Here is a 25,325-nt window from a genome sequence, read left to right as displayed (position 1 = left end):
AAGTTGTTAGGCTGTGGCCTCATCTGTCAAATGTAGGCAAGAAAGCTGTCCTATCTTCCTCTAGTCCACAGAGCTACTGTAAGACTCAGGAGCAGTGTTCATGAACATTTTTTGGCAGTGGAAAGGGTTGTACAAATAGATAACCTCTATTTCCTACTCTCTCAGGCCCAGAATCCCAACAGTCTTGGACTATCATTTATTGGAGGTCAACTGTGGGGTCAACTTCATGGGTTCCTCATCCACAGCAGGAACTCAGATTATATGCTCCCCAGGCTTATGTATCTCTTCCCCTCTGCATAGCTTCCCAGCAGAATTTCACCCCTTCCCTGTACACAAATGAATTTCAGATGCTTTTTACCTCAGACCCCTCCGCTGAACTCTACCTCATACAGCCATCTTGTTCTAGGTGTTTTAACAGAATGCCATAAAGTCTGTGGTTTGTAAACAGCAAACATTTATTTCTCACAGTGTTAGAGCCCAGTGTCCAAGATAAAGGCATCCACAGATTTTTATATCTGGCAAGGGATGAACCACTTTCTGCTTCATAGATGCCATCTTTCCACCATGTCTTTATAGACAGAAGGGATGAGGAAACTCCCAGGAACCTTTTATAAGGGTACTAATCCCATTCAGTAATCCTGAATCAACTCTCAAAGGCCCTCACCTCTTCTTGTTGTTTTGCAGTACTGGGGATTGTACCCAGGGGCATTCTACCTCTGAATACACCCCCATCTCTTTTTATTTATTTTTATTTTGAAGCAGGGTGCTCGCTAGGGTGCTGAGAGTCTCAATATACTTCTGAGGCTATCTTTGAACATATGATTCTCAATCCTCCTGTTTCAGCCTCCCAAGTACTGGTATTACAGGCATGTGCCACCACACCTGGCTGCCCTCACCTGTTTGTTTTGCGGTACTGGGGATGGAACCCAGGGGCATTCAACCTCTGAGCTACGCCCCCAGCCCTATTTTTTATTCTTTATTTTGAAACCGGGTCTCACTGAGAGGCAAAGGGCCTCACTAAGTAGCTGAGGCTGTCCGAGAACCGCATCCTTCCTGTCTCAGCCTCCTAAATGCTGAGATTACAAGCGTGCACTACCACGCCTGGCTGTTGCCCTCACCTCTTAATACCATCATTTGTAGATTTAGGGCTTCAAATTAGGATTTTTTTTAATTTAAAGAAGTTTATTAAAAAGATAGAAATACAGAAGACAGTTACATGTTACCCCTGGGGTAACATGAGGGGGTGCTTCGAGGGAAATCACCCAACATAGGAATTTTTGATGGAACATGTGCTGTCCTTGATTCCTCCCGCTTCCTCCTCCATCCTGACAACCCTCAGGCTCTGCAATTCCCCTCTGCGCCCAGTCCCACCTTTGCAGTTCAAGCCAGTGCTCCTCTCTGAAGTGTTTGCCAGGTCGTGTCCATTTGCCATCCAGCACTTTCACTCCACCACAGAGGGCATTTCTGCTACCCCGACTCCCTTTCATACCTGAGATGTCTCTTCCTTATCCCTTCCCACCTTAACCAATCATTCTAGTGCTTTAGTGTCTTTGCTGCCTGAAAGTGGTCTTGCAAAAGTCAGTTCTTTTGTTCAGACATTTCTTTTTTTTTTTTTTTTTTTTTTTTGGTGGTACTGGGGTTCCTGGAAGCCCTTCTACCTACGGGCTACACTCCCAGACCTATTTTTACATTTTTATTTGGAAACAGGGTCTCCTAAGCCAGCACACGCGGCTGGCTTCGAACCTGCGCGATCCTCCTGTCTCTGCCTCCCAAGCGCAGGGATTACAAGCGTGCGCCACCACGCCCGGCGTTCAGACATTTCTATTAGACTTTCTTCTCTCGGCACTAGGTTCCAAGTCCCATCCATGGAGATGCAGGTACCCCCACTGCCTCTAACTGCGCGTGGGACTCCATGCTTGCACATGCACTCCCAAGCATGGGTACCCAGCCTTCCTCCTCCCCTAGCACCACAGAGAATGCTGCACTGGACAGCCTCATACATCTCTCTTTATGGATCCGTGAGAAGAGTCCCCTGAGATGTGTGCCTACAAGTAGAATTGCTGAGTCACGGGTATGCATAACTGGATTCCTATCCAGAACAGCTCCACAATCTCCTGGCCCACAAGCAATGCCTAGAGATTCCTGTACCCCCATGAGTAGGGAACTTCCTAAATGCTGGCAGCTGCACTTATCTCCATCCCTAGTACTCCACAATGCCTGTCTGCTGATGTCTGGACAAAGTCTTCTTCCTAACACAGCCTCCAGGGCTCAGTGGTCTGCCCCTCTCTCTGAGCTCCATCACACTATGAATCTGTAGCTGGTCTTCCATCCTGTGTGCCCTCTTCCCCTCCATATATGCCCACTTGTGGATCACCTTTCCAATTCCACATGAAGAATCTTCTCTGGGAAACCTTACCTGATGCCCCAGTCCCCACCTGGACTCCAAACCCCTGTACCTGCCCGCTGTGCCTTTGGTGTCTCTTTGTGTCTCTGATACTCCCATTAGACCAAAAATTGTCACCCTTGCACTTTTTTGACATCTGGGGCTGGATGATTCTTTGTGGTAGGAGCTTGCTGTGTATTGTAGGATGTCTAGCAGTATAGTTGGCTTCTGTCCACTAGATGTTAATAACATCTGCACCCTTTAATTCTAACAACCAGAACTCTCTCCAGACATTGTGATCTCCTTGGGTGGGTCAAAAGCCTGGTTGAAAATTGCTGCATTAATCTATCAACTGCTCACTACCTGGGGCTAGGTCTCACTCCTATCTGTATTATGGCACCAGAGCAGTCTGGCCTGGGTTAGAAGCTCAGTAAATACTGCTGGGAAACCCCTGGGCCAGGATAGGAGGGTGGAAGTCAGAAGTTAGCCTTCTGGGATACACATGGCATCATGGGGAGGGGGAGTCTCTTCTTTCCCTCTCCTTCCCTCCCCCCAGGAGCCACCCAAATCATCCTTTTCCTCTTATTATATTGGGGAGGGGAAGTGAGATGTCCAACAGATTTACTGTGTGTCCTGGAGCAAGTCACTTCACCCCTCTGAGCCTCCACTTACCCAGTTATACAAAGTGGACAAAATAGCCTGCATGCATCAGTAAACATCAACTGAGTCTACACATGACAGCCATGCTGCCTCACAGATTTGTAGCACGGAGCAGTGTCCACTCAGAGCCTGTGGATTTTCATGGAAAATGCTCAGGATAGAGAGGTAAGGTACATGACATTACAGTGAGCATGGCTGCACTCAGCCACCCTGAGGAGGCCTGGAGGCTCTGTGACATCACTGCTTCAAAGACATCTTCCAGGAGCCCAGTGCCTGCATGATCCAGGAGCGCCGCTGGTGCGAAGTGGGCAGGTTCTCACAGCTGGGGCTCCAGCGATGTGTGGTAGCCGGGTCACATACCCACGAGTCCCCATGTGGCAGTGGCCAAGAATTCCGCCAGCAGCTGGCCAGGATGTGGTCCTGGGCCTGGGCCGCATAGATGCACACTGAGGCTTCTGGGTCATGTCTCAGGTTTTCCAAAGCTGAAACATGGGAGGGGAGAGGCCACTGGTTAAGGCCAGGTCCCTCTATGGGCCTCTTCCTCCCCTCCTCCATGTCCTGGTGTAGGCGCCCTCTGCTCAGAACCCTCATCTCACTTTCCTCCTGGACCTTTGAATTGTTCACATCTTCCAAAGCCTGAATTAAAACCAGCCCCTCTGGGAAGCTGTACTGGATGGCTCCAGCCTGCCTTCACGATCTCATTGGCTTCCCCACTTACAAAACAAATCTGTGTCCCCTTAAGGATCTAAACTACTCATCCTGCACCATGTGGGTTCTAATCTCAGGGTTTTTTTTGTTTGTTTGTTTGTTTGTTTGTTTCGGAATTGGGAGTTAAACCCAGGGGCATTTTACCTCTGAACTACACTTCCAGCCCTATTTTTTTTTTAATTTTGAAACAGGGTCTCACTAAGTTGCAGAGGCCCTCACTAAGTAGCTGCAGCTGGCTGCAAACCTACACTCCTCCTGTCTCAGCTTCCCGAGTACTGGGATTATAAGCATCATGATGCCCGGCCTCTGATCTTGTTTTTGAACCTCCTTTTCTTAATGAGACTGTAAGCTCTCCAGAGTGTGGCTGTATGTTCTGCCTCCTGATAACCCCATGGTACCCAACACTGTACTCACCCTGGATAAAAACTAGTATACCTGAATTGAGCTGAAGACCCTGGCCTCGGGACATGTCCCTTCCTTCCCATCACCCAATGATACAATGATCCTGTCCCATGATACAGTGATCCTGTTCATTATATCACTGCTCCAGAAATCTCACCAACCCAGGGCACAACTTACCGCTCTTCACTTCATTCATCCAATCTTCTGTCATTATGTTCTCCATGCAGGGGACCAGGGACCCTTGAGCATAATCCAAGAGGTGAGGAGCCCACCTCCTGAGTACAGCACCACCCCATCGTGGCCCCACTCCAGACCTCCTGGCATGGGAGGAGCTACCTCTGCTGCCCACTTTTCCAGGAGCGTCAGCAGCCGCAACATTCAGGACACTGAGCACCTTGCGCACAAGTCAGGCAGTCTGTGGGTTGGGACCCTGGAGGAGCGGCTCTGGGGAACCCTTCAGCCACTTTGCTTGGTCCTCGCTGCTCCCAGCCAGTGCACCTGGCTCCCACAGTGCCTGCAGATTCTTGAATGGGCTGTACCTCTCACTATTCAGAAAGTCCACTCCTCATGTCTTTTCCTGGGAATTTCTATTTGTCCTTCATGTTCAGTTTAGCAAGTGGCTCTTCCACAAGTCCTTCCTGCCCCTGCTCTTGCCCCTGCCCCTGTCCCTGCCTAGGTCAGGAGCCTGTCTAGATTTCCAGAGTATTGGTGAGTTTTCACTATCTGTATATATGCACTGTGTTGTATTTTACTTGTGATTTATGACTCCATCTCCCACCAGACTGGAAGTTTCTTGATCTTAAATTTACTTGGGGGTTGAGAGTGGGAGGAGAAGTCGCTGATGATTTTAAGATTGCATGCAGATTTGTATGCAGATATGCATTTTTCTAGAGAAAATGCTCATTACTTTCTTCAGAATCTCACAGAATATCCATAACTCAAAAGGGGTTAAGAAGCACTGCACTGTGCCATCAACGATCCATTGGTGAGGGCTCCGCACCCATGCCCAACACCTTCCTCTAGCTGTCTGCAGGCAGAGCCAGGCTCTGCTCAGCTGTCTCCCTGGCACAGAGTATTAACACTAACATTTTCAGAAGTGTTAATTTGGAAAAAGATTTAAAGAAAGCAGCAGAAAATTCTTCTAAGCAGCCCACTCCATTCTGAACATGCCCTCAGTCCTGGTGGTGTTACTCAGACCCAGCAGGATCAGGTTAACATCTCATTCCCTCAGTCCTCATCCTTACCTCCCCCTCATCAGCATTACCTCCTGAAGGGCTATTTGTTTCTCTAGCCTAAGCATCATGCCTGACACTAGGGATCAACTAATATTTGCTAAATAAACCAACAGATGGATGGGTGGGTGAGTGGATTGGTGGGTGGGTGGGTGGGTAGATAGATGGATAGATGAGTGGATAGATGGGTGGATAGGTGGGTAGATGGATGGATGGGTAGTCAGACTGGTGAATGGGTGGGGATGGTTTGATAGGTGGGTGGGTGGATGGACGGATGAATATATGTATCGGTGGGTGGGTGGATGGGTGGGTAGGTGGATGGATGAATGGGTAAGTGGATGGATGGATGAATTGGTAGATAGATAAGTGGATAGATGGATGGATAGGTGGGTAGATGAATGGATAAGGGATGGTTGGATGGGTAGGTGGGTGAGTAGGTAGATGGATGGATGAGAAACAGCAAATGAGTTGAGGGTCTCCTGGTTCTCATTGAAGAGAATGTGGTTATTTGGGGGCCAGGGAGAGTAATAGGGAGGAGGCACCCTGACTTAGCATGAGAAGGATGCCGTGAGGGGTTCTGGGAAGGGGGAATAGGCTATTTGGTTTTTTCTCAGAAAGGCAGAGGATAAGATTATGGGAAATAAAAGGATAAAGATGATCAACACTGGGCACCTTGACATGCCAGGCTTCGCCTTTCAAAAAATAGTCTCATCCAGTCTTGAAATAGTTGATCCTTATCTTATATATGAGGAAAATGTGGGAGTAAATGACTCAACGGGAATCACACAAAAAGGGGATACTGAAGCTGAGATTCGACTCGATCTCCCACCCTGTTTCTCAGCTCCTGCTAGTCCAATCAGTGGGAGATTTGCCTAGGCTCCTGCTAGGTTTGGGCCGTATTGAATTCCCAGAGGAAGCAGCAGCTCTGTTGTGTATGGTTGCTAGGGTTATGGCCTGCACAAAGAATTAAGGCCAAGCCAGCCACGGCCCACTTCCTGAGCCTTGATCTTAGAGGAGGGAAAGACCACTCTAACATGGACCACGACCAACTGCCGACCCAGCCTCACGCCCAGGGGAGGAATCCACCCAGGTGCTAGAGGGGCCAGAAGAGTGGGAGAAAGCCAGCTGGCGAGCAGAACCAGGCCTGGTTATGGCAGAGCAATTACCTATGAACATGACCGAGGACTTCCGGAGGGAGGCCCGTGAGCTTTTGGCGTACTCCAGGCTCTGGCTGAGGAACATGATGGCGCTGTCCCGGTAGGTATTCACCTGTGGCAAAGGAAAACCCCAAAGTGCTGGGCCCTCAGGGGACACGTTTCCCACTGACTGCCCTCAAAGCTAGGAATGGTTTTCCTGCCTGGCAGCCAGGGTGTGGCCTCCTGCCTCCTAAATGTCCCTGTCACCCAACCCTCTGCTTGAGGCCCCAGAAGCCAGGCCTGGCTTCTCTGAGCTGCAATGGTGGTCCTGCCATGGGTGTCTCCTCTTCCAATCCATTCCCCTGCTGCAGCCAGAGGGAGAATTCTAAAATGCAGATCCTGCTCTCAAGATGGGAATGGACAGGGAATGCGAGGTCTGTCCAGGGAGAAGGATTCAAGTTGTAGATCTTAAAAGCCAGACAGGAATTGGGCTTCCTCGGGCACCAGTAGGAAGCCAGCCTTCAGTTGTTACAGGGGAGTGATGAAGCAGTGTTTGGGGCAACAGAGTCTGAGGGAAGTCGTCAGGATGGGGTGGGAGAGGAAGAGAAATCTGATCTGGTCAGTCTCCTGTTGACACACCAAGGTCTAAACTCCCAGGCCTGGCATGCAAAGCCCTCACGATCATGCTTGGCTTCTAACAGCCCTTGTCTCTCACCACCACCTCTGCCCACTGTACACACTGTGCTCTGGACCACGACCTGGCCTGCTCCCAAGACCTGGGCTTTGAACAGCAATTGCTCCTGTCTGTCTGGAGCGTCCTTCCCTCTCTTCTTTACCTGACAAACTACCTCTCTCCCTTCCAGCCTCAGTTCAGATGCTACCTCCTCCCTGAGTTTCCACAACCCTCAGGCAGAGTTCATCAACCACTCTTGATGTTTCTTCAGCCTCTTAAATATCCTCAGTCATGGCACCTATGACATCATCTTGTAAATATTTATAACCACCTCCCCCATATATGTGTAGTTCTCCCAAACTAAGGGACCCTTTCCCTCAGCTACAGCACCCAGGGCCTGGCTGGGTGCTGGTGCCCAGAAAGTGTTGGATGGATGAATGAATGAACGAACGAACAATAGATTACCAACCCCTGTGTGTGTGTGTGTGTTGGGGGGGGGGGGTACCGGGGATTGAACCTGGGGGCATTCTACTTATGAGCCACACACTTTTTTATTTTTATTTTGAAACAGGGTCTCGCTAAGTTGCTGACAGGCTGGCAAAGTTGCTAAGGCTATCCTAGAACCTGTGACCCTCCTGTCTCAGCATCCCAAGTACTGGGATTATAGATGTCACCACCATGCCCAGATACTGACCTTAAAGCTAAGGCCCATATGAGTAAAGCTACTGATGGCCTGGAGTGCACAAGACAGTCAGAACCCAGAGAGGTCTACCACAGAGGTCACAAGCTGGCAGCCACAAGTATCCTGCAGATCAGTGACCAGCACAGTGTTGAAATAAAGGAAATTGTTGTTAATTAATGTCTTATGAAAATGTAGGTTTCTGGCTTTTCTTGGGAAACTGGAGGACCAGGCAAGAGGGGCCTGCTAGTGAGCTAGAGCTCTCCACTGCTGCCCTTGATGGGCCAGTGCACAGGCCCCCTGTGTTCACATCCACCTGGCCACCAGCCACTGTTGGCATGTTAAGCAGCCACCCTGGCCAAACACTTCCTGCAGACCTCACTCCCCTCTGCAGAGAGAGATGGTGATTAAATCAGATTCTTGACTGCAGAGGCTCTGAGCATGGCTGACAGCAGCAGTGCCTCCTGTAAGGACCTGTACTTTGTATAATTGTGTTAGATTCCCAGCGGGGGGTGCTAGATGCCCACTCAGGTCTCCCTTCAGGAGTGAAGGATATAATCCTCCAGCGATGAGGATTGCCTGGCTGAACAGAACTGCCTGGCTCAGGTTCATGTCCCTCTCCATGGGGGCTGGTATCCAGTGACAGATAGGCAGAGGGGTGTAAAGACCTGACCCAGCCAGGCATGGTGGTACACGCCTTTGGTCCCAGCTGCTTGGGAGGCTATGGTGGGAGGGTCACCTGAGCCTAAGAGTTTGGGGTTAGCCTGGGCAACACAGAGAGACCCTATTTTTTAAAAAAAATGACCTGGTTCCAGGGCCCATTTTGGGACTGTCACCATAGGGTTGGTGGAGATTGCCACTGCCACTACACTAAGCCCCACTCCTCCTCTGCTAGCCCTCGCTTTCTCTCCCTTTCCCTCTCCTCCCCTCCACAGGAGTGGATCCCACAGAGCTTCCTCCAGAACTGCCCTTGCAGCTCTCATCTGAACATGGTAGCCGGGAAGGGAGGTGGCACTAGATGGCCAGCAGCAAGACACCCTATACCCACAGAGTCATGCTTCACGGTGCATGTGTCTCGCTCCTGCCTCAGGCTGCTCACAGGTCTCACCTGGCAAGGGGGCTCAGTGGCAAAATAAGTCTGGGGAACAGTGAATTCCACAGACACAAGCTTGCTTCCTCGCCATAAAAAAAATGTCTCAGAGCCTTTAATGTGCTGATGTCACTCACATTTATTGGTCCTAGAACTTCTTCTCCCCTCAGGCATATCTGGAGAAACTTGCATCACAGGGAATACACCCTGCAAATTGCTGTTGCAGAAAAGGAGGCCAAGGAGACCCTTTAGGCAGGGACATAGTACAAACAGGCTAAGCTGAGGTTGTAGCTCAGTGGTAGAGCACTTGCCTAGGATGTGCAAGGGCCTGGGTTCCGTCTTTAGCACTATAAACAACACACACATACACACACACACACACACACACACACAAAATATATATATATATATATATATATATATATATATATATATATAAAGAGAGAGAGAGAGGGTACTATTTTAATAAAGCCACCCTGGTGGCCTGGTTGTGGAGTGGGTTGATTCTAGACTGAAGGATTGTAGGTTCAAGTCCAGGCTCAGCAACTTAGCAAGAGCCTGTTTCAAATAAAATAAAATAAATCCAGGCATGGTGGCACATACTCATAATCCCAGTGCTTGAGAGACTAAGACAGGAATATCACAGGTTGGAGACCAACCTCAACAAGCTAGTGAGGCCATTTGCAACTTAGTGAGACCCTGTTTCAAAATAAAAGAATAAGATCGGGCTGTGGGTATGACTCAGAGGTAGAATCCCTCTGGGTTCTATCCCCAGTACCACAATAAACAAACAAACAAATAAATAAATATGTAAATTTCCAGGCGTGGTGGCACACACTCATAATCCCAGCGCTTGGGAGGCTCAGACAGGAAGATCGCACAGGTTCGAAGCCAGCCTCAGCTATTTAGTGAGGCTCTCAGCAACTTAGTGAGACTCTGTTTCCAAATAAAATAGAATATAGGTCTGGAAGTATAGCCTGGAGGTAGAAAGCCTCTGGGTTCCACACCCAGTAGCACCAAAAAAAAAAAGGGGGGGGGGCTGGGAGTGTAGCTCAGAGGTAGAATGCCCCTGAGTTTAATCCCCAGTAATAAAGTAAATAAATAAATAAATAAATAAATAAATAAATAGGAAGGCTTAAGTGCAAATGAGGCAGGGCACACTAGAGGTGGGGGAGACGTCCACTATGGGGCCAACGACTCATGAGCGGTGATGGAAGTAAATTGCCAGTCAAGATGCTGGCGTGAAAAGAAGGGAGAGAGAAGGCGGCGTCCCCAATCTGCAACCCACTCAGAAGTGCAGTCGATTCAGGAAGCACTCACTAGGTACTTGCAGATTTTGGCCACTGTCTGTTGCTGGTGGTCCCAGGGCTTCCGGCTATAAGCTCTTTTTGGTAACTCCCAAGCCATGAAGCAAGAACAGCGGAACAGGGTCTTCATACATTTCTGGGGACCAATAGGAAGAGAATACCAGAGCTGTGGAACTGTTCCAGAAAAAAAGAGGGTGTGAACACTGGATTTGGGAAAATCAAATCCTATTTAAAAATATATGAGTAAAGGTGGCTATTCTTAGGAGGAATCGGACATGGATGTCTTTGGGAAACAGAGCAGGCTGAACATTAATAACTAGTGGGCTGTGTGGGATCTTGGCCTGGCTTCTTTAGAGGGCGGCTTGCCTGCAATGAGGGTAGAGGGCCCGCTGCCTGCGCCTGCTCACCCGTGCCACCTTGGTGTTGCCCTCCTGCATGATGAGCAGTATGGGCACCAAGGTGCTGATCAGCTGCTCCTCCATGGCTTGGGTGCGGGGTGACCGGAGCTTCTGGACCACCTTCCCGTATAAGCTGATGCAGGAGTAGCGCACATCCTCTCTTGCCTGGGACAGACCAGAGGCTCAGGGGACCCCTCCTCCAGGAGGAGGCTCCGTGGCCTTTCCTCCCATTCTGAGGAGTCCTCCCGCACAAAAACGCAGAGACAAAGATCACCGAGGCCACCCCATGGGGCTGATCCGGGGCCAACACTAGCTCCCTCCCCCAAGCCTAGCTCTAGAGCCCTCTCTCCTCTCCCCAGCCAGGGCCCATGCCCCTCTCTGCTCAGACTGGTTAAAAAAAGAAAGTACAAGCCAGGCGTGGTGGCACACCCTTGTAATCCCAGCATTTGGGAGACTGAGACAGGAGGATAGTGGTTCTCAGACAGCCTCAGCTACTTAGTGCGGCCCTCTGCAATTCAATGAGATATAAAAATTAGGGCTGGGGGGGTGTAGCTCGGAGGTAGAATGCCCCTGGGTTCCATCCCCCTTACTGCAAAACAAAACAAAAAAAAATGTACCAATGGCAATAAGACCACCTTCTCTGGGGAGACTTGATTATAAAAAAAACAGTTCACTCCAAAAGAACCAATGAGGGTAAGGGAACTTCTCTGGATGAACCAATTGCAAGGAGGCCTGGACTGGTTGGAACAAGATGCCCTTCCTCTGCACTGACTTAGCCCCACCCAGGACCCAGTGGGGTGGGTGGGCAGGGAGGTAAAGGACCGCCCTGCCTCCCCCTCCCGCCACTGTGGGATCCCTTACATCACTGAAGTGTGGAAGCAGGACCTGCAGCATCTCCACGTAGACCGAGCTGTCTGTCAGCTTCCGGTCCTGCCCCTTGAAGATGGTCTTGAGGTTGTGGACCGCCTCCACCACCAGCACCCCATCCACGCTCTTGAGGCCCTTCACCATGGAGGGCAGCAGTGCCTGTACCTTGGCCATCTGCGGGGCACGGGCACATGCTGGGGGATCCTATCTGGACTAGCAGGCAGGGGACTCAATTCACTGACCTGAACTTGCTGACCCAGCTCCCACCCAGGCCTGGCCCACACCCTGCCCCTGCCTGCAACACCCTCACTCAACCTCTTGCTCTCCCTGAAGCCCTCGGCCTCACTGGCTCCTTCCTGGCCTGATCCCGGAGGCCTTCTATGGTCTACCCCTTCACTGGCACCGGGCAGACAACATCCTGCATCGTTATTGTCTATCTCCTCTCCCTTCGTCCTGGTTACATCATGAGCTACAACAGTGTCCAGTAGAGGAAAACTAAGCACTTTTACAAATGCTAACAATGAGTCAACCATCTGGGCCTGTTTCCTGGTTTGTACAAGAGGAAGAACTACTACCACCTCCGCCCCTCCTACACTATCGCTTTAGGGTCATTGTGGAAACCCTGGGTTAGAAACTATTCAACAAGCCAGGCATGGTGGCACACGCTTGTTGGGAAGCTGAGACGGGAGGATCACACAGGTTCAAAGCCAGCCTCAGCTACTTAGTGAGGCTCTCAGCAACTTAGCAAGACCCTGTTTCCAAATAAAATGTAAAGTAGGTCTGGGAGTATAACCTGGAGGTAGAAGGCCCCTGGGTTCCATCCCCAGTACCACAGAAAGAAAGAAAGAAAGAAAGAAAGAAAGAAAGAAAGAAAGAGAGAGAGAAAGAAAGAAAGAAAGAAAGAAAGAAAGAGAAAAAAACTATTTGAAAACTATAAAATAATATGATAATATGTAGAGATTCTGAAGGCACATCCATTTTACAGATGGGACCACTGAGGCCAGATAGAAATAGGCCCCAACTGCAGCCATGAGCCTGAAAGGCTAACAGCCAAGCTCCTTCTCCCTCCCAGGGCCTGCTGGGCCTGGCATCCCTCTGCTTTCCATTCACCTTTTCAGACCTGCGGGCCAGAATGACCAGGCCTCGGATGGACAGCACCTTCATGATGGGGTCTCGGTGGCTCAGGCCTTCCACCATCCGGCCCAGGGAGTACTCCTCAGGGATCCGGCGCACCTGCTCCATCTGGAGGAGCTGAGGAAGCAAAGGGTAAGGACTCCCGGGCTGAGCGGGGTAGTCCACCAGCCTCCCGTATGCAGAGAAGCAGGCCCAGCCTCCGCCCAGAGCTGCAGGCTTGCAAAGCCAACAGCTTGCTGCAGATCCCCCTCAGGTCTGTTAGCACCTCCGGGTACAACTGAAAGTGTGTCTCCTCAGCCCACAGTCCTCCTGCCTCCCCTGCCAGTCCCACCCAGCCCCTGCTTGTCCCGTGGCATCATGAATAGCAGGCCGGCCCAGCAGCCCACACCGCACACCAGCCAGTCAGCAGAGCCACCCACTGTTCCTGAAACGGCCCAGGCGTTTCGTGCCTTTGTTGCTGGTGGGACACTCCTCTGCAGGACACCCACCTCCTCTCTGATCCCCTCCATCCAGAACTCCACTGCCATAGCCAAGCTCGATGCTGCCCCAGTGTGTCTCGGGCTGGCTGCCCCTTCCCTGGCCTGGAAAACCTGAATATCCCCAGGCAGCTCCCTTGAAGGTGAAAACCCAGGTTCCTCCCTAGGCCTAACCTGAGCTCCTGGTGAAATACACACCTATGGGTGGGGAACTGAGCATGAGTTCAGGTGCAACAAGGAATTTGGCCCCTGGCTCAGGAGGACTGCCCTTCATCCTGGGTCCCCATGCATGGTTACACAAGCAGCACCCCCATTGTTCTAGCCCAGGCCATTTCTCTCACACCCCCGGCCCTCACACACTCAGCAGCTCTCAGGGCTTCAGTACCCATGGGTCCTTCTAAACACAGGCCGTGTGCCCTGACTCCTACTGCCACTACTGAGACCCGTGCTGGGGCATAGGGAGTGCCAGAGACGGGAGCTGCAGGAGAGAGCGGCGCAGGTAACCAGAGGCCACGCCCACCACTCCCCCTCTGTCTACCCACCCAGTGATGCCAGGCCCGCTCCACCGGGCTCTGGGCCAGATGTGAGGTAAAGGCTAATTGTAACAGCGGTGCTCTGGCTCGCAAAGGGCACGTCCCACGTGCCAGGCTGGCCTAAGGGCTGTACATGAACTTGTCATCTCCATCAAAACTCTATGAGGAGATTCATAATCCTCGGATTCGAGGTGAAGAAACAGGTACGCACAGGCCCAGCCAGTGACTTGCCCAAGGCCCCACGGCTCCCTCGGGGAATTTCCGGCCTTGAGGAGAAGCAAGCACACACACAGTCACAGGTGGCGGGCTGCGGGGTGCCAGGGAGGACGTGGTGGGCTGGCTCACCTGCGGCCATCTCTTCTGGGCAGGTGGGAGAAGCCTAAACCTACAGGGAGACCCTTGCCACAGGGAGGGAGGGGGCCACTGGGATGTGCTTAACCTGGAGTCTCTGACCTTGTGGAACGTCCCTGAGATCCGGTAATGCCCAATGTTTATCCCTCCCCCAAGAGCCTGTGCTGCAGCCACTACGGGTCCTGAAGAGCCTCTCCCGAGAGGCTGACCAGGATAGAGGACTGAGTCAGGCAGACCTGGCCGGAATTTCTCTAGACTCCTCACTCTGTGGCTTTGAAAAGTACCCCTCACCTCACCTAACCATGGACACCATAATTTTTAGCAGGGTTGCCATGTGGCTAGGTGGGGTGGTATATGAAAGAGACTTTGGCACATAGTAGGCCTGCACAAAAAAGGGAAGGAAACCTTCCCTTTCCTTCCCCCCACCAGGGTAATCAGAAATAGAACTGGGCAGAACTGGGGCTGGGACCCAGGACTCCTGACTCCAAGACCAGGTTTGTCCTCCTGGACATTCTGCTGGCGCCTGCGGAGCCAGGCACATGCTCCCTCAGGCACCGGCTCGTCTGTCCAAGGAGGGGACAGTGGAGGAAGACCTACAGGGCCTTCTCCGTAGTCAAGAGATGCTCCCAGAAAGGCTTTGTAAACTGTAAAGTGCTGTGCGCATGGGAGAGAGAGCCACTGGTGTGAGCCGAGGCCCGTGCATGCCCCTGCCCTGTGCCCGGGCCCCCGTCGGTACCTCCACGAAGAAGGCGGTGGCAGTGATCTTGTGCTTCTCGTCGCCTCGCTCCAGCAGTGGGATGAGCAGGTAGAGGATGCGGCACAGCTCTTGGCAGGAGTAGTGCACCATGGCCCTGCGCGGGGAGGGGGACAGGCCCTCAGGCTCTCCAGCCCCTGGGGACCTGCTGTGTGGGGGTCCAGCCAAGGCACTGGAAACCCAGGTCCCTGCGTGCTCAGGCTTCTCGCCTGGGTGGATCTCAGTGGCTGTCTAGTTTAACTGCTTCATCGTACAGATGGAAAGACCGAGACCCAGAGCAGGAAAGCATTTCCCTGAGGGCACAGAGCAAATCAGTGAGCGAAAGAACCTGAAGACCACAGTGGCCATGCCAGGAGGAGACAGAGGAGAGGCCTCCAGGGCCGTCTCCCCAGGCTCCAGGCCCAGTCCCAGGTCTTCGCCTATTCTTTCGTTTGATCCTTATTGAAGATCTGGGGTTCCGCCCATCCCTGCCCCTGTTACTGGGCCTTACCTCGCCAGCAGGGACACTCCACGGTGGTGGTTCTCTGCCTGCCCCATGAGCTCCCAGCCACCCTGGTCTTCCAGAAACGTGGCCTCGTAGGAGCAGCCCATCTTCAGCAACAGGGTTTTCACCACCTTCACCACCCAGCTGCCAAGACAAGGGGCTGAGACCTAGGGCCCAAACTGCCCTGCGGCCGGCCTCCCACCACCATCTCCCGCACCATGCAGTGGGCTGCCCCTGACCCGGCTCCTCTCCAGAACGCTGGCTTTGGATAGAGGTATGCAGTGTGTCCACAAAAGGTGACTCTTTACAAGCAACAACTGGCTTTGAGAACAAAAGAGGAAACAGAAGCCAATCTCCCTCCCTTTGAAGGTGGGGATTTTAACCTTCTCTTTCTTTGGAGCCTCATCCACTGGAAGAAGAGGCTGAGCTGGACCTCCCCAGCCTCCTGGGTCCTGCTGTCTCTCCTCCACTCCCCATTTAGCCTGTGGCTGGACAGGCGACTGGAGGAATAGCCCTTTGTGCTCACTTGGGCACTTGGTCTCCTGTCCAGTTCAGGGTCCTATCTTCCCATGGCACATTTAAGAAGGATTCCCATCTGGAATCTGAAGCCGTGGGGACTGACCAGGCTGGGGCTCAGACCTCTGCCTGTCAAGCTCCTAATGGGCCCAAGGAGCCCTGGGAGGGTGCTGCCATCTATTGACGTCCTACGGTAGGCCGGGCACAGCATAGTTTACAGTTTTTCACATAGTCACTCGTTCCTTAATGCTGGGATATCTTCTAAGAAATGCACCATAGGTTGGTTTTGTCATTGTGCAGGTATCATAGCATGCCCTGACTCAAGCCTAGATGGCATATCCTGACCCACATTTGCCTTCATTGCAATCTTTGGGGACCACTATCAGATACGTGGCCCGTCACTGAGCAAGACAGTTATGTAGCACGCGATTTTATTAAACCTTTGCTAAAATTAAATCTGAGCTGGACCTGGTGGTGCACGCCTGTAATCCCAGTACTTGGGAGGATGAGATAGGAAGATCACAAATTTGAGGCCAGCCTCAGCAACTTAAGAGATACCCTCAGCAATCCAGCAAGACCTTGTTTTAAAAAAAAAAAAAAATCTAAGAATTGAGGGTGTAGCTCAGAGGGTAGTATGCTCCTGGGTTTAATCCTCAGTACCAAAAACCAAAAGAAAGTAAAAATTGACAGCGTATGGAATAAAGTTTAAATTTGTACAAAGTTTTCCAGAAACCTGGACATTTGCTTGAAGAGTTCACAGTACACTTGGCTGGACATAGCTCAGATGATATGGGGAGCTCTTGGTTCTCATGATCCAAGACAAAGCACTTTGGAAATCACAAAACATAGGCCGGCGTGGTGGCGTGCACTTGTGATCCCCGCACTTGGAAGGTGGAGATAGGAGGATCCCGCAGGTTCGAAGTCAGCCCCACTGGCTTAAGAGACCCTGTTTCCACATTTAAAAAAATATATTTAAAAAAATAGGTCTGGGAGTGTAGCCTGGAGGTAGAAGGGTTTCCAGGAACCCCAGTACCACCAAAAAAAAAAATCACAAAATATCCTCATAACTCTACTCTTAATTTTTGTGGTTTTAATTAATTTAGCAAAACTGGGGATTGAACCCAGGGGCATTCTATCTCTGAGCTATACTCCAGCCCTATTTTTTAAATTATTTTTTCATTTTTAATTTCTGTGGTACTAGGGATTGAACCCAGGGCATTCTACCTCCAAGCTATACCCCTAGCCCTATTTTTTATCCTTTATTTTGAAACAGGGTCTCACTAAGCTGCAAAGGGCCTAAGTAGCTATAGTTGGCTGTGAACCTGTGTTCCTCCTGTCTCAACCTCCCAAGTACTGGGATTTCAAGCATGTACCTCCACACCTGACCTTTTTTTTTTTTTTAATTTTGAAACAGAGCTTACTAAGTTGTGGAAGGCCTTACTAAGCAGTTGAAGCTGGCCATGAACTATGTTCCTCCTGTCTCAGCTTTCCAAGTACTGGGATAAGTGTACGTCACCACGCCCGGCTTATTTATTTTTATTTTTTTATTTTTTGCTGGTCTGGGGCTGGAACCCAGCGTCATTCGACCTCCAAGCTACACCCCCTGCCCTATTTTTTATTCTTTATTTTGAAACTGGGTCTCACTGAGTTGCAGAGGGCCTCGCTAAGTAGCTGAGGCTGTCCACGAACCGCAAACTTCTGGGTCTCAGCCTCCAGAATGCTGGGATTACAAGCATGCGACACCACGCCCGTCTAATTTTATGATTTTAAGTGCAGAGTGATCCAGTGTGAGAACAGAGCTCCAGCTGAGCCAGGCCTTTAAATTGTGTCCTATAACATACCAGCAACATCCCCTCCCAGTGATGCCTCCCATATTTAAAAAAAAAAAAGAGAGAGAGAGCCAGGTGTGGTGGCGCACGCTTGTAATCCCAGCGCTTTGGAGGCTGAGACAGGAGGATTGCGCAGGTTCTAAGCCAGCCTCAGCTACTTAGTGAGGCTCTCAGCAACTTAGTGAGACCCTGCTTCCAAATAAAGTATAAAATAGGTCTGGGAGTATAGCTCAGAGGTAGAAGGCTCCTGGGTTTCATCCCCAGTATCACAAAGAGAAGAAGAAGAAGAAGAAGAAGAAGAAGAAGGAGGAGGAGGAGGAGGAGGAGGAGGAGGAGGAGGAGGAGGAGGAGGAAGGAGCCTGTGGCTCAGGCTCTGGATATTGTCCAAAGCCCCATCTCTCCCCTTCCCCCTCTCCCTCTGCCTGCGAAGTGGCTGAGCTGCACTGTTTAGGTCTGGGGAAGAAAGGTTGTTTTCCTCTTCAACTTGAAGCACTAGCACCTTCAGCTCAGCAGCTGCTCCCGCCCTCCGCCCTCTCCTCCTAGAGGCCCCCTCTGCCGGGCAGCTTCTGTCACCTCTCGCCAGCCATCCAGGGGACAGCACTGAGCTCCGGTGCTCAGAGGGCACCTCACTTAGAGCTTCCAGACAGCCACAGGGGGCAGACCCCGGCCTCCTCACTGGGCAGTGGACTGAGCTTGTGTTTAGGCCGAAGATCCCAAGCCTGGGATTGTGCTATTCTCAAGTGACATCTCTACTGGTCACTCAGACACAATCGGCCTCTCTTCCTCCCACCCCACGGCCAAGGGGTCTGCCTGCAATAGCCCCAAGTGGCATTATGCCTCTGCGTAAAAAGGCCTTTGGGAAGCTGCAGGTGGTGGAGCGGCTCTTTTGGCCCCAGATTCTGGAGGATCTCCCAGTAAGATGGGACAAAGGGGCCTTGAAATAGTCACCCGGTCACTGAACCAGAGCAGAGAAGGATGTTCCAATGTGAAATGCTTTGGTAGTGGGGATGGAACCCAGGGGCATTCTACCTCTCAGCTACATCTCCAAGACTATTTTATTTTTATTTGGAAATATATCTCACTAAATTGCTGAAAGTCTCACTAAGGTGCTAAGGCTGGCCTCGAACCTGTGATCTTCCTGCCTCAGCCTACCAAGTACTGGGATTATAGGTGTCCACCAGCACACCTAGCTGGAGTAGATTTTTGCTTTGTTTTGTTTTCATTTGTTTTTGTTTTGCATTTATTTTATTAATAAACAATTCCTATTCAACAAATAATTGTGTTATTTATTGTACACTTAAAATAATTTTATTGGGACATTATAATTATACAATGTAGTGAGATTCAAAGTGATATGTATATATATGCACACCCGCCTGGTATGTCCTTCAGATCCCAGCCGACTCCCCTGCCCACCCCCGTACATATTAGTGAGATTAGCAGTGATACCTTCATTATATGAACATAAAATTATTTGGTCTGTTTCCTTCCTCAAGCCTCCTTTTCCCCCCTGTCTCCCTCCTTAGCCCTTTCCATGGAGCAGCTTAAATGCCCATGGCTGCTACAGGGCACAGAAACTGGACGTCACAGGACAAGCCGTCAGACCATGCCCATGAGGTCCATGCAGCAGGACTCGCTCTTCCCCCTTGAAGCCCATGTCAGAGTGTTGGGGCTAATGTCTGCACAGCTAAACCTTGCTCTCCTCACCCGTGCTCCCTCCTCACAGGAGGACATCTCACTGTGAGCACTGACAGCCTGGCCTGGCACCTCATGGAGTCAGGAGCACCACCGAGCACACCGGGGCCACACGGTCTGTAGGAGGCCGACTGGCAAGCTGAGTGTTTCAGGAGTTACTCTGTTTACCCACCATCACTGAGTGGTCAAGAACATTTCCCAGCACACACCCCTGTCCCACCTTAACATTTCAATGCAGAACCCTTAGATGTGTCCATTTCACTTTCAGGAGTTCATCCTACGCATACAATCACATGTGTGCAAAAAACAAGAAGCAAGAGAACTCTCTGGAGCGCTGTCTGTAATTGCAAAGAGCCGGGAAGTCCCTAAATCAGGAGTCCAGCTACAGAAATTACAAGATGTCAGACTCCTACACAGAGGGATACCCCGCGGCTGTCAAAAATAATGAGGCAGCTCTAAGCGTGATGATCTTCAAGATACACACAGATTGTGATAAGAGCAAAAACGTGTACTTGTGCAAGGCATACTACCACGGGTGTAAAAACAGAGCATAAACAAGTGTGTTCATCCCTGCATGTCCAGCCCCGGAAGGGTCTGAAAGACCCTGCCTGTTTCTGGGAAGGTAACTGGGTAAGGGCAGGAGAGGAGACTCACTTTTATCATCCTTTGAAGAATTTTACTTCTGTGTGTATACTACGCACTCCAATTAATAATTAAAATGAAATAGCTGAGCCCAAATAATGCCTCTAGGGAGGGAGGAAGAAACTTTGCTGCTGAGCTCCCTGGGGAAGCTGGTTCCTCCTACCGTCCTGTGCTATACACAGCATCAGACACAGAGCAGCTACTCAAAAATAGTCACCGAGAAAAGTATCAACTAACAAAAGTGTGCTTCTGTTTTCTCTTCTAGTCCCAGAGCTCATGCCTGTCAACTGGCTGCCCTGGAGACTTGCGGAGGGGCCCTCACAGGTGGCGCTCCCCCCTGCGGGGACAGCGGAGTCAACAGAGGCGCCAGAGCATACCGCACTGGAACGAAGACAGCAGGCTGCGTGTGGTTCTGGTCATCCTTGCGGGGAGCCACGCGGCCGGGCAGGTTGAGGCCGATGTGGTAATGGACCTGGATGAGCAGGGCCAGCAGCAGCTGGGGGTAGATGCGCCTCACACGGCCCACGCAGCTGTTGACCGACAGGAGCTCGCACAGGCCGCTGGCTGCCTGGGGACAGAGGGGAGTTGTTGGCTGGAGCTGCCCCTCTCCACAGCACTCCTGGCCACTGAGGCCTGGACTGCAGCTGCCCAGGGTCACCCAGCCCTTTAAGGGCAGAGCTGGAAAGTGAGCCCAGGTTTTCAGACACCAACCAGCGTGTCCCTGCTCTCCCTGGTTTACGACACAGGTGCCCAGAATGTGGAGGGAGATTGGGTTTTGCTGGCTTGTGACCTTGGGTGAGACAGGGCCGCTCGGCAGCAGTGTCCTCTTCTGTAAATGGGTTATCCCGGCCTCCTCCACCCACTCTTTGTTAATTTACTTTCCTCCACCAGAATGTCTTGCTACTGGACCCCAAAACTTATGAGTGTGCCTGGCACCTAGGAAGTGCTCAATAAATATGTATCATGTGGCTAAATCAGCCCCCCAAAAATATCCCAACGCCTACTATGTGCCTGGTGTATGCCTGACATCGGGGTGTCATGATGGCATTGGGGTGTCATGGTGACACTGGGGTGTCATGGTGAGCAAAACAGAATAGGCATTGTCTTTGTGCATCTCACAGATCGGCCAAAAAGCCCCCACACAATTATCAAACCACACCTGGGACAAACTCTTCCAAGATAAAGCAGGTGAAGCCAAGTGTAATATGCACAGATTTGACCAAGTCAGGGCGATCAGGGAGGGCTTCATTGGGGTGGCAACGCTTGTGTTGAAGGGTAAGGGGTGAGAAGACGCTGGCTTGGTGGGGAGTGTTCTAGAGAGAGGGAGCAGCATGGGCAAAGGCCCTGTTGCAGAAGAGAGCATGGGTATAAAAGTTCTAACAAAGGCCAGTGAGGGTGCACCAGAGCGAGCCAGAGACCATGGAGGGTGACAAAGGGGGCAAGGGGCGCCGGGCCTTACAGCACAGGTAGGAGTGCAGTGATGCTCTCCAGGGCAACAGGCAGCCACCGAAAGGGCTGGGAAGAGCAGATGTGCGTTTCCAGAAGATTCTGTTGACTGCTGCCGGGACTGGAGGGAGGAGTGGCAGAGGGAGCCTGTCTCTCCAGCCTGGCCAACTTCCCAAGGCAGGGTACCTTTCCCCTTCCTGTGCCAGGGCCCAGCCCAGAGCCTGGCAGGCAGATGCATTTAAACCCTGTGTGTTGCCTACACAGTGAGTGATCCACCTGCCCTCCAAGGTGGGTGATTACTGCTATTCACATAGAGACGGTGCCTCAAAGAGGTGAAGTGATTTGCCCGGATCACAAAACAGTAACAGAGAGAACAAGACTTGACCAAGGCCTGTGGCTCTGGGTGTTCTGTTCCTGCCATCCCAGGCTGCTGTCTCAACATCTGCGGATCAGAACCAAGAGCCCAGAGACAGGGTCCTGGAAGGCAGGCCTGCTGAGCAGAGCGGGAAGGAGGAAGGGCTGACCACAGGCGGGGCTGAGGGCTGGGTCCTCACCGCCAGGGGCACGATGGAGGCCCGGCCCTTCTTGGTGACTGGCTTCTCTTTAAGGCTGGTGAGGAGCAGATCCAGCAGGTCTCGGACTTCGCAGCTGGGCTTGCGCAGAATCAACTGCCTCCACATCTCTGCGCCATTACTGAGAGCAGGGGAGGGGTAGTTAACGGGGCCCAGGTCAGCGGGCCCACCCTGCCTCCAAATGGCTTCAGAGTCAGGGGAGGTAAAGTGAAATTGGCACGCCAGCCAGGACTGGTCCAGCAGGCACTCCCCAGGAGGCAGAGGTTACAGTGACTAGAAGCCCCTTTCCCCAGGTACCATGCCGGGTGCTTGGCGTACAATTGTTACTCAGCAAATATTCATTAAGTGGGTACTGTCTACGAGGCATTAGGCAAGTTGGGATAGGGATGGAATCAAGAATTGGAGGCATTCCTGGCCATCAATTTGTTCTTATTTTACAAATGTGGAATGAAGGCTCAGAGGTTTGCAGCCCAAGGTGATACAGCTGACACTAAGCTGCAGAAGCCAGACGTGACCAGATCTGATTCTTTCCAAAGCCAGCACTCCTTCCTCCGTGCCAGGAAGCGGGAGCCCTTGGGGAGGGGGCTGAATCTAGCCTTTATCTTATAATACCAGAGAGCAGCACTCTAGCCCCTTGGCAGGCAGTGCCCAGGCAGGGGAAGCGTTGGAAAAGGACAAACACCAGCCTGCTGGTGAGAAGTTGACAGCCCACTCAAGGGTTAACAGAAACCCTTTCCCCTTCTATATGAGCATCTGAACCTTCCATTCACTTTTTAGCTCTGTTCCCCTGGAAACCTGATAAAGATAGTGTGTTAACTATGTTGCTAGGCAACATTGCTTATGGTAAAAATGGTCATCTTTAGACCTACTTGGTAATTGCAGAAGAACTGGACTGGGAGGAACTATCAATTAACTGTAAGAATAATGGGGTTGATAAGGACGCTGGCAGGGACAGTGACTCTTGTAATGGGATTGTCCCCGTTTGGCCCCTGGAAGTGAAACCCATAGAGTTGACAAAAAGACTCTTGTCCCTCTGAGTCTTGTACCATTTAAGCAAGGGCAGCTCCTGCTCTACCTTGTAGGTCTTCTTCCCTCACATCTGAGCTTTACCCGGGAGCCCCAAGAGACCCCTCGCAGACCAGGGCCACCAGGGTAAGGAAAGTGACACCCAGGGCACAAAGTTTAAGGAGGTGCTGGCACCCAGGCTCCTGCGGGTGAAGGCTGGGCTCCTGGGCTACGCACCTCCTTAAATTCTGTGCTTTGATACTATCCCCATCCTGATGCTGAGTGTGGCCCCCAGCGGTCCTGTGAACCTGCCTGTTTAGTGGACCCAAGGAGATGGCACAGCCTGAGTGGTACAGGCTAAAGTCTCCTTGTGGGAGGGACATGCAGCCAGGACCTTGCTGTCCCTGCTGATGTCATCACTTCCAAATGTCCTTAGAGCACACCCCATTTGCATGGTTCTGCATAATTCTTTCACACTTTATCAGCCCTACCAAGGGCTGATTTTATCAGCTGCTACCTGGGCTGAGAGGCTGAGCCAGCCAGATGGGTCACCACCCGACTGCAGTCGCATCTGCCCGCCAGACCAGGGGCTCCCTGGAGGCAGTGGAGCGCGGAGCTGCCCCGCACAGTCAGACCTGAGCAGGTGCACACACAGCTGGCTACACCGCTTCATCAGTACCACACATCTTGGGTGTGAAGGCAGGGGCCATTTTCTCCTTTAGCCTCTGGGGGGAAACTGGAGCCCTGAGAGGGCAAGCAGGTTGCCCCAGAGGCAGAGTCAGGCTTCCTTTCTATGAGCGTGGACTCAGTCAGACCTGAATCAAGGCTTTTTTTTTTTTTTTCGGGTCTGGGGATGAAACCCAGGGGCATATGACCTCTGAGCTACACCCCCTGCCCTATTTTTTCTTTATTTTGAAACCAGGTCTCACTGAGCTGCAGAGGCCTCACTAAGTAGCTGAGGCTGTCCACGAACCGCGATCCTCCAGGTCTCAGCCTCCCAAATGCTGGGATTACAAGCGTGCGCCACCACGCCCGGCTTGAGGCCCTCTGTTTTTTGATGCCTCTGTGGGTACATAGGGCCAGAAACCTCCTTTGAACCTCAGTTTCTTCATCCGTAGAATGGAGGAATTTTTTTTTTTCTTTTTAGAATAAGAGAACATATCCGTGCCCGACACTGGCAGCCAGCAGTGTCAGGAGGCAATTCATAGTTGCCATGGGTACCACAAATCATGAGAGGGGGGCACCTGGAGGGCAAGGGGCTTCTGTAGGCAGGGGGTGGCTTTCAGACTGGGTGGGGCTGCTTCAACCCCATGGGGTGTGGTGGCTGGGGACTCCCCTCCTTGGTACCTGTCCAGTGGGAGGGGGCACATGAGCAGGGCCACCACCACCTCCGTCATGAAGGAGCTGGCCAGGAAGGAGACAGGCAGCAGCGCCACCTCGCGGGCCCGCGGCTCCTGGATGTGACTCAGCTGTGCGTAGATGCCCTGCATGATTTCTGGGATCTGGGGTGCAGCCATGAGCAGGCAGAGGGAGGGCCCGTGGGAAAGGCCAAGGGGGAGGCATGGGGGAGGAAGAGAGAAGGGAGGGTGGAGAGAAGAAGAAGAAGCACAGCACAGGAGAAAGAGCAAGGGGAGAGGAGTGCAGAGTGGCTGCTGCTCCTCTGGGGGTGAGTCATTACTGCTGCCGGCCCTCACCCCACCCCACCAGGCCAGCTGAGGAGTGGCGAGACACCTCTGCCCTGCCCCAGGCTTCAGGGGCCCCTCCACCCCACCCACTGCCAGGCAAGCTGTACCAAACGATGGGCAGGCCCAGGCGCCAAGGGAGCCCCCCAGGCCCCAGGGGCCACCAGCCTCTGCCCCCTGGCCGCCTTACCACCTCCAGCGCCCGGTGCTGGTACCACTCCAGCACAGAGCTGAGCGTGACCTCGGAGGCCAGCTGCATCATCTCTCCGGAATGTTCCCCCCGGGCCTCCGAGCCGCCTTTCAGCCCTTCCAGGACTGCCAGCAACAGGTCCTTCACCTGCTGGGGCCCCAGGAAGTCTCCAAACTCCTGAAATAAAGGCACAGAGGTAGGTCCTGACCCTGATGGGCAGAACTGAGCCATACACAGAGGCACACAGTCCACCTGGCCCGTGTGCAGAGGGCGCCACGGAGGGACACGCATCCCCTTGATGGGGGAGTGTTGAACCCTTGGGGAAGGAGCTACCAAAGTCAAAGTTGGGGTGCCTCGTCCTGTACCCAGGACTAGACAGCAGGCATGAGGGAGAATGAAAATGGGGCCCGCAGCTGCGGCGAGGAGGGACACTCAGGCTGGCTCGAGCATGGAGGGGGAAGGGGTCCCACAGTGGACTCGC

At 52.1% G+C, this 25,325-nt stretch overlaps 1 protein-coding gene across 1 annotated transcript in view; it reads right to left on the bottom strand.

The window, feature by feature from the left end:
• Positions 1–3,280: 3,280 nt before the first annotated feature.
• Positions 3,281–25,325, bottom strand: part of MROH7 (maestro heat like repeat family member 7) — a gene marked incomplete at both ends in the record, with an annotated part of 42,601 nt that continues 20,556 nt past the window's right edge. Inside the window, 13 exons of the mRNA XM_080693318.1 lie at positions 3,281–3,525; positions 4,331–4,393; positions 6,552–6,654; positions 10,284–10,406; positions 10,678–10,833; positions 11,530–11,709; positions 12,646–12,786; positions 14,766–14,880; positions 15,274–15,411; positions 20,327–20,517; positions 21,950–22,088; positions 24,320–24,474; positions 24,845–25,021. Of these exons, the coding sequence (XP_080549444.1) occupies positions 3,281–3,525; positions 4,331–4,393; positions 6,552–6,654; positions 10,284–10,406; positions 10,678–10,833; positions 11,530–11,709; positions 12,646–12,786; positions 14,766–14,880; positions 15,274–15,411; positions 20,327–20,517; positions 21,950–22,088; positions 24,320–24,474; positions 24,845–25,021 (1,926 nt within the window). The remainder of the gene's footprint in view (positions 3,526–4,330; positions 4,394–6,551; positions 6,655–10,283; positions 10,407–10,677; positions 10,834–11,529; positions 11,710–12,645; positions 12,787–14,765; positions 14,881–15,273; positions 15,412–20,326; positions 20,518–21,949; positions 22,089–24,319; positions 24,475–24,844; positions 25,022–25,325) is intronic.

The sequence above is a fragment of the Muscardinus avellanarius genome (assembly GCF_963383645.1).
Source record: "Muscardinus avellanarius genome assembly, chromosome: 3".
Taxonomy (NCBI): Eukaryota; Metazoa; Chordata; class Mammalia; order Rodentia; family Gliridae; genus Muscardinus; species Muscardinus avellanarius.
This window is presented reverse-complemented; position numbering and strand designations above follow the sequence as displayed.